This window comes from Taudactylus pleione, unplaced genomic scaffold (assembly GCF_031769625.1).
Source record: "Taudactylus pleione unplaced genomic scaffold, aTauple2 ptg000347l, whole genome shotgun sequence".
Classification (NCBI taxonomy): Eukaryota; Metazoa; Chordata; class Amphibia; order Anura; family Myobatrachidae; genus Taudactylus; species Taudactylus pleione.
Genome location: NW_028284748.1, coordinates 1,055,081 through 1,064,479, shown reverse-complemented (window position 1 = coordinate 1,064,479; position 9,399 = coordinate 1,055,081). Strand labels below are relative to the sequence as shown.

Genomic DNA, 9,399 nt, shown 5'->3' with positions numbered 1-9,399 from the left:
ATTAGACATTGAGGAGGCCTGGATGCAACAACAATTGGATATCTATGAATTCCGGAGGCAACAACAACAAATGGGTGCTGAGGAAACCTGGAGGTAGCAGCGCCAAATTCACAAAGCCTTGAAAGAGGTGGTGCAACACTTTGCAACACTGTCTGGAAATGCTACCACGGATGTCAAAACTAGCTCCAGCTCCATATGAGCTAGTCATTTTTTGCAAAAGATTACATAGAGATGATGTTAAAGCTCAACAACTTTCAAAAGATCAGCAGAGACAGAAAGTTGGCCTAAAAATCAGTGGGCAGGACTTTTGGCACCCTTCCTGTCATGAACATCCAGAGACTGTAGGCATGGAACACAAAAGGCATAAGCCTTGCTGATGCCAAGGACTATGATAAACTAAAAGAGACTTTGACCAGTTTGGGTATCACAATGCCTGTTCCACCACAATGAGTTCATCGCTGGGGATACCAAGTGAATAAGCCTCTCTGCTCTCAAATGCATTGTCTCATCCATCTCACCAACTAGACTTTAACAGGATAATGGAAAGAGAAAATATGAGTTCAGCGCATACCTTGCATTTGAATTGAGATTTGGACTGAAATAAAATTCACTTATTTATGTTTGTGTTATATTGTTATGTATACCGGTATTAGGTTGCACAGGGTCTTAATTTCTACAAAGTTGTTTTTATAGATCGCAATTATTTATATTGTGAATAAATTGACATATATACAATTTGATTAGTTCATTATTATTAAAATACATAGATACAAGGTATGCGCTGAACTCATATATATTTTCTCTATCCATTTTCCAATATAGAGAAGCCAGATGGGGCTTCACATAGATAGATAGATAGATATATATCTATCTATCTTGTTCAGCGCCAACTTGTATAGTATTCTATTCTGTTTTAGGTTAAGCGCAGTTACTTTTATTTTTAATTCTAGACTTTAACAGGGCTGCAGATCGTGGAAAGGGTTCTTATAGACTGATGCCTACGGTCACTGCCTGCAGCTCTGCACAAGTAGGTGAGCCAGGGGGACCCTAAAACAGTACACCAGCTTTTGAAAATAGTGGAGAGGTATGAGACAGCCCAGGAACTGTTGAGTATACCCCAAAGGCCCCTAATCCAGGAATGGTGATCTCCAGTGAATTCTGGTAAGACTGTTCCAGGGGAAAAGGGTGCTGGGCAGTGAAATAAACTTAAACATCCAGTGACTGTAGGCGTGGAACCTGGAGATTGTCCAGTTGTGACAGGAAGATTCCCATCTCCTAAAATAAACTGTAGCAGACAAATGGATAGAGGCCCTGTTAGATTTTGGTAGCCGGTTACTCTTGTAAAAGCTGACGGTGAACCCTCAAAACGTCAGGGAAAAACTGTTTGTGTAACCTGTATACATGGGGATACTCAGCATTATATTACTGAACATAGAAACACCGGGCCTGATTCAGAGCCGGACGCTCTGACCAGAGCGCTCACTCTGAATCAGGGCCCTCCTCCATGAAAATGGAGCGGCTTCCTGGCTGCTCGCATAGCTGTGGATGACCACCCACAGCATATGCGAGCGGCCAAAAAGATGGTCGCGATGGTCTTGACCATCGCGACCATCGGACTTGCAACGGAGACCCTGCGGTAGGGTCTCCCTGCCACAAGCCCTGGAGTGATTTTGGCTCTATCAGAGCCAAAATCACTCCCACTGACATCACTAGTGATGTCAGTGGGGCCGGCTTCAGACGGTAGGTGTTCCCATGGGAACGCCTCCAACTGGCAGGCACGCCCCCGGCACGCCCACCAAAGGGGGCGTGCTGTCAATCAACATCGACAGCACGCCCCCTTTGGTGCGAGACCCCGAGCAACGGATTCCCCGTCGCTCCGCGGGTCTCGCGCATGCGCACGACGGAGCTCCCTCCGTCATGCGCAGTGGGGAACATCGACCCACTTGCAAGCGTACGGACGCTCGCGAGTGGGTCTGAATGACCCCACAGTGTGGACCCACTGTAGACCTTGTGGGACTAGCTCCTTATTTGATGCATGATGCTTTATTAGGGAGATATTGATCCCACTTCTGGAAGCTGTGGGAAACCCAATTTATTACAGAAGTATATAACTTTGATAATGTTACTGATACAGTGGCAGTAGGAATGTTACCCATGTCTGAAGTGTTCTCTTTTCCAAGCATGATTGGGGAGTCAGAAAAGACGAGAGCAGCAGGGGAGCGCAGAATGATGTACCCCTTACTGAAGTAGAAAATGTTGTTGAACCAGTTGACTGTATGCCAAATCTAGAAGTGAGAAAATATATTTTTTTTCCTCAGAACAGTTAAAAGACCCTACTCTGATAAAGGCTAGAGAGAATGTAAAAGTGGTATCAGTAGAGCCTGATAGTAAGTTGTCATACCCTCACATAGAGGTACATTAATATTTGTTGTATCAAATGTACAAAAAAGGAGAAGCTATTGTGGAGCAATTGATATTTCCTAAGGCAAATAGTAGAACAATAGATATATAGTTCCACTTAGGAGCTGTCGATGTTCAATAAATAAAATAATATTATTGCATATATGCAATAGTCTCTTACTCTATTTCAATTCCAATGGACAAAATATTCCTTTCAAACTCCTAAAGGATTTTTTTCAGAAAGGGACTCCTTTTTCTTCTGCTGCTCCTCCAGGCTCCCAGACTTGCCCCAATGCTCTGGAATGGTGCTCACATCTAAAATAAAAACATTCAGGTCAGGCAGGATGGCTTACTACCGCATCAAATGACCCTACTGTGATCCTGTATATGCTGGAATTATGACACACAATACACATTGTTTGACGCATATTAAATCTGTATAAATACTAATTCTGCCCTCTTCATGGACTGGCCAAACTCGCTCTAAAATCAAGCATTTGGAAACCCCCCTCTAGAAATCCTGCATTTGCCACTGGACATAGTGCAATGATGTTTGTAAAAGGAATACACTGATTAATTTATATAATGCACTCACATTCCTTAAAAAAACATAGGCATATAGCATTCGGGTGAGACTTGATGCCTTGTGGGACGTTGTGAATTTGGGAATGGAGGACTGACTGAAGAGAGAGTTGTCCGGGACCTTCTACTCTTTGCAATTTCCATCTAAAGTTTTCTGGTACCCTGAACATAGCTGATCCCTAAAGTTTTTGTTGCATCAAAAAATCTGAAAAAAAAAATCCTTTGGAGTTTGAAAGGAATGTTTTGTCCTTTGGAATTGAAATTGAGTAAGAGACTATTCGGTATGCCGGCTGTTGGGATTTCGTTGTGGGGCTAATGATAGGCTTCTGGATTTCAACGCTTATATTTAGTCCCATGTTGGGGTTCTAGTGGAGGGATTTCAGTGGCCAGGATAACGGCCGCCGATACCCTGACTACATCCTCTTGGATACACCATAGGCAAAACTTTGATAAATCCCAACTTAATAAAACTGTGGAAATACAAAATTGACCACAACCCATAAATAAGAAGCAGCTTTCTTAGGAATCACAGGGTATTATAGAAATGTTAGACCCAATTTTGCCACCACTGCTGTCCCTTTGACTGACCTTACCAAGGGTAAACAGTCGATTGTGGTTAAGTGGAATTCTGAGGCAGTAAAGGTTTTTCAGATGTTGAAGGTAGCATTGTGCACCCAACCAGTTTTGATGACACACTTGGCAAAAAAAATTATTTATTGTGCAGACAGATGCATCAGATGTAGCAGGGGCAGAACTATGGGAGACAATGGAGGCGCCTGCTGCTGGGCTCCAGCTCTGAAGGGGCACCTCCTTCATTGTCCACAGCATATTCACCCCACCTAGGGTTGTAACTATGTACCCGGAGTATACTGTCACGGCCACCCAATACATGGCACCCCTTCCCGGCACCTGAGAAGCCACCATACACATAGTGAAGAGCTCCATGTCAGACCATCAGCTGCTGCCTTTTGTCGATCTATAGTCTGTCTGCATGCGAATTGCTACATTACAGTGTCAGCGGCTGTGAAGGGTGGCTGGGGTGGCAACAAATTATAACTTGCATCCAGGCGTCTGGGATGAACTTACGCCACTGAGATGTAGTGATAGGTGTTGTTTTGTCTCAGAGCAAAGATGGTGAAGAGCATCTTTATGTAAGTAGGACATTGAATATACATGATAGAAATGATGTCGGTGTTGGGAAAAAAAAGCATTGGCAATGAAGTAGGCATTAGAAACACTAAGGTGTTTCTTTTGGGGCGAAAGTTTAGATTAATTACGAATAATGCTCCATTAAAATGGATGACTGAGAACAGAGACCAATTGGAGAATAACTAGATGGTTATTGGTATTTAAAAATGTTAAGTTTTCAGTAGTGTATCGGCCGGGAAGCCAAATGACCAACACAAATGCATTGTCCCGCGTTTGCTGCTTAGGGGGTACAGGTGTTCCACTCCACAGGTTCAAACAGGAGGCGGTATATGTGACAAAAAAACTCGAAAGCTTGTCAAGGGGAGATATATACTGTATACAGGTGCCCCTGGGAAGATATATATGCCCCTTGATTTCCAGGCCACATGGCTTATAAAGGTTGTGTCAGTCTCTGTAATCGGTTTCTCGTTGCCTAGGGAATAGGTCAGAGTCCTGTTGAGTGACACTGTAAATAATGAATGTAACTGCTGTGCTAAAGACTTCTGTTTTGTGAGAGGTACATTAGTTTCCTCCACTCTGAGAGAGGGATTAATTTTATTTACTGCAGTTAGAGTCAGTAAGGCCAGGATTTACTTTAATGTTTTGTTTATTTTTGTGCTGCTAATTAAACTAGCTATGGATAAGGGCCGGATTAAAGGCCACATGGGCCTGAAGCTGAAAAAATGTTCAAGGGCCTACATTGAGAAGAGGAGGAGCTGTGACCAGTGCTGTATGGGTGTGGCCAGGGTGTGTACACCCCCTACCCTATTAGCCCAGGTGTCTCCCTAAATACATAAAAATAGAAAAATTGCATATTTTTATGAGAAAAGTAAAAATACACTTTTAATACTTTTGATTTATGGCTGACTGATCAGCTGATGATGGGCCTATTTTTGTGTGGAGGCCTGGTGCTGTAACTCCATCTGCCCCATTGTTAATCTGGCCCTGCTGCGGATACTTGTACCAAGGCCCTGGACTGGTGTAGTAATACTTGACTGCTGCATGACAAGTGCAACTGTTTACCCCAGGAGACACCACCCTTATCCTAATCTTGCTACAAATGGTATATGGATATCTTATTAATAGCAACTAATGTTGCTTCGATGAGGGCATGGATTTGATGGTTTTGATTATGCAGTCAGTTTACTCTGAATTGGTGTTTGAATCAGTACAGCATATATAATCGAATGATGTTAAATAAAAAATCTTTTTAATATTATTGAGCGAGCTAGTAAATACATTGTTGCTGCATAAAAAAATTCCTTCCTACTTTTTTTTCTAAACAGCCCATCTAGTCTGTGATTAAGCTGTATGTTCACTTATAGAACAGGTAATGAACAGTAAAATAGGTATTTAACCGATTGCCCATTAATTAAGCTCTCTTTACCTACAAACACACTCTGCCCTCATTCCTAGTTCACGCACATTCATGCATAATTGTTTACTCTTCCATATAGTTCTTACAAAAAAAACAGATATTAATAAAAGATTGATCTGTACATACTGTGCTTGGCCGATAAGGGAACAGATATTTCCCATTCATTAGGGAAAAGCTCTAAATCTATTCAGAGCTCCTACAGAGAAAAGTAAATGCTGGAATGTACTTAAAAATTTTATATAAGACCCAGGCTTAATATATTGTCCAGCAAACTGATCCTCTATTTCTGAGTTTTTAAAGAATAGGTATTGGAGACAGCACTGTGTACTGATCAGACACTTGGCTCAGGTTCAGCAACCGTTTTGCAACATTACTAGTAAAAAATCAGTCAAATTGTGTAATACTGTTTTTACTTTGTTTGTAAGGCCAGTGCTAATAAAGACTGTCTATCTTTGGAGTGTGGCCACACATTTTACTTGTATTGATAAAAAGGTAAAAGTTGTCATGGCTCTTTGTGCAGTGTCAACCCAATTTTGTAATACTGCACAATGCCTGCCCTGGTATTTTTGTACATATTATGGGGTATTGGATGTATGCGGCATGCCAAACTGCAACATTAACTTGAAGTCTGATCCTGGAGGCAAGCTCTCAGGGTTTGCTGGATGCATGTACATTGTATCAGATGGCCTCAGCCAGTTCTCCCCACTGTTAAAAGTCAGATTTCTCTTCAGATGGGATAGCTGTGGTTGAGTGCCATGGGAAGGTTGTTGAAAAAAACTTTCACATGTGGGAGAAGACACCACACGTCTATGCTCTCTAGAAGACCAATTGTAAGGTAAATAATGTGGGTTACGTCCATGTGAAGGATGATGATGCATTTTATCTGCATATTGGGTTAAATACTCTTGTATTTGTTTGGACAGAAAGTTGGGATTGCTTCTATGCTGAGGTAAATATTGATTCTCATCCACATGTATGGGCAAAAAACAAGATTCCTTCCCATGATGTGGAACGTAGCAAGAGTCTTTACCATGAGGATGTAAATAACGTAATTTTTCCGCATGCTGGGCTAAATATCGAGACTCATTTTCTTTTAGAGGTAAGTAGTGGGAATCTTCCCTATGCAGTGGTGTATAGTGGGAATCCTCTCCATGGGGGTAGAAGCAGTGTGACTCTTGTGAGTCATATCGTCCATCTGTGGGTAAACTGGAAGCTGCTAGATGATGGTTTTCTGTGTGCAATAAACTGGTGGATGAATCTCGCAATGAGTGATTGATGTAGTCTTGGGAATGAACCATCCTCTTGTGCTGTTGAGGAGTCTGTTCTGGGGTCGGTGGAATACCAGTGTGCTCTTTACTGTGTCCAGGGCTCCATCCATGTTGTTTTAAAGATGTGAGGATAGTATTATTATCTGGATGGTCTAACTCTCTACTTCTGCTCACACTGGTAACCGAATCCTCTGGAATGAGGCCATTGTCCTTCTCTTTGTGTCTACACTGTGTCTTTCTTCTTTGCTGAGAGCTCAACAAGCATACACCTAGCCCGGACAATACTGCACCCACAACAAAGGCTGCCACAGTTGAAACCACCAGCATGTTGACAGACACTTCAACACCTTCGTGCTCCATGAAGCTCTGCGTAACCAAACCTTAAGGAGAGGACATTTTAAATTAAAGGTAAAGTTAACAAGGTCAGAACAGCAATAAAGAAAGCTTTATAACATACTGTATTTCAAAGAAATAAACACTAACCTTCACAATCTCCAAGTTGAGATATTTGTCCTCCGCCAAGGTCCTGCTCATAACGAACCCTGGAACATATTATTGCAAATTGGTAAATACATTTCTATCAAATATAATGAGCCTCATTAATTATGTACAAATAAAGATTAAGTGCAGTTCACACTGCTCTTCAGAGAGAGGGGCGTAGCTATCATGGAAGCAGTTGCTATGGGGCCCGCAGCACCTACGGGGCCCATCTCCCTCTGCACCCAGGGCCGTTTCTAAGGGTGGGTGAGCCATGCAATCACATGGGGTCCTCCAACCCCTGCTTGCCTTTTTCACTATACAGGCAGTCTGGACTGCCCCAGCCAAGCAGATCTGCCATCTGGTGCTCTGCTCAGTGGACGGCGTTATACAGTATGATACGGCTGCGTCGTGACATCATGTTATGCAGTCGTGCAGAAGCATACTGTATAAAAGGCCCGCTAGGACACCGATGAGGAGCGGCCGACATCTTTGGAGGAGAGTGGGGAAACTGAGACACTGGCAACTGAAGAATAGACAAGATGCTGGCCATGGTTCCGCGGGCAGCAGACCATCTCCTCTGGCTCCACTAGTCTGCAGCCAGGCGACCAGTGCACCATCTTTTTTCTTTCCAAATATCTGCAGCCAGGCAGTCAGCAGAAGCCTTTGCAGTGCACAGCTCTGCCTCCTAGTGTCGGTGTAGCCCACGGCTGAGGACGAGGGAGGGACTGAGCTCTTCTCCTCTGCAATGTTACCAATGGGTCAGTTAAGTCTTCGGTGGGGGGCTGGGGCAAATAATGTGGAGGGGATTTACTTTGACTGTCCTGACTGGGAGCCATATCGTCTAGAAACTGCCCTGCATGCACACAGTATTGCGAGAGAAGAGAAATGGCCGCTGATCCCTCCTTCCTCCTCACTTCAGCCTGTGACTAGGAAGCAGTTTGCTGTAGGGTTCATCAGCGCTGTGGGACCCCTGTCAGACTTACCAGCAGCAACTCTGGAACTCCCCTGTCCACCATCGCTCCTCTGATACATCTCTCCTCACTGAAGCTGGGAGGAGGCGTTGCTTGTCTGAGCCTGCTAGAACATCTCAGGACCAGGGCCTCGTCTTCTCCCAGCATCAGAGGAGATACAGAGCGTCGGGCTCAGGAGGTGAGTTGTGCAGGGGGGCATATGGGGGCCCTGTGGAAATTTTGCTACGCCCCTGTTTGGATATTTTGTGTGCTTAATTTGAACAAGTGCACCTAGATTTCCACTAAAGTACATCAATATAAACAGCAGAGGAGCAGAAGTTTGCACCTAGCATTGGTAAAAGCCAGGGCTGTAACTATCTATGGGTGACCAGTGCCGCCGCACAGAGTGCAGTGCTCTGTGGGCGGCACCGTTTCCACCCCACGGACCTTTCTCCTAGCTAGCAGGGTGCCTAGAATGGCACCCTGCAGCTAGGATTGCTGCTGCAGCACCCGCGGAGCATTCTGTGGACACTCTAGACGGGCACCCTGCTATATGCAACCAATAGGGTGTCCTAAGAGAGGTGCACTTACGGAGCTGCCAGTCACGCTCTTTCTGCGCAACGTAATGACACAGGGCCGGCACAGGGTGCAATTGTGCCCTGTTACAGCTCTGATAAAAGCTATGTGAGTAATGCTGTTCCCAGCAAAGTAGTGAGAATAATTGCACCCTTGCACACGGTTTTGTAAAGCAGCACAGAAACAAAATGTAATTTTCAGCACAAAATTTAAGTGACATAAAAGCATGGTGAGGGTGCTTTTAAGGGTCTTGGAGAAAATGACAATTTCCATTATACAAACTCGTTTGATTTTTGCAACAGCCCTGATCTGGTGACCATTGGATCCTGCCCTATTTTCAGTTGCACACCATAGGAAAGGATTTTCTAGAATCACTCTGTAGAGCTTTACATATAAGAGTACAGTATTACATGCAATAAAGACAATCCTGCTGTTCAGACATTCTTATAATTAAATAAAACCATAAATGAGGAAAAATCAAACAGTATTTTATCCAAAATATTTAAATGTTTAATTTAATAAAAAGGGTTGTTCTAAAGTGCGAGGTGAGCCTGTGTCACATAGTCATTGTTCTGCC

The 9,399-nt window shown here is 43.6% G+C and overlaps 1 protein-coding gene across 1 annotated transcript in view; it reads right to left on the bottom strand.

Annotated features, from left to right (window-relative positions):
• Positions 1–5,421: 5,421 nt before the first annotated feature.
• Positions 5,422–9,399, bottom strand: part of SEMA6B (semaphorin 6B) — a 137,211-nt gene continuing 133,233 nt past the window's right edge. The window contains exons 15-16 of the mRNA XM_088444070.1: positions 7,300–7,358; positions 5,422–7,196 (exon numbers count right to left, since the gene is read on the bottom strand). Coding sequence (XP_088300196.1) covers positions 6,124–7,196; positions 7,300–7,358 — 1,132 coding nt within the window. The 3' untranslated portion in view covers positions 5,422–6,123. The remainder of the gene's footprint in view (positions 7,197–7,299; positions 7,359–9,399) is intronic.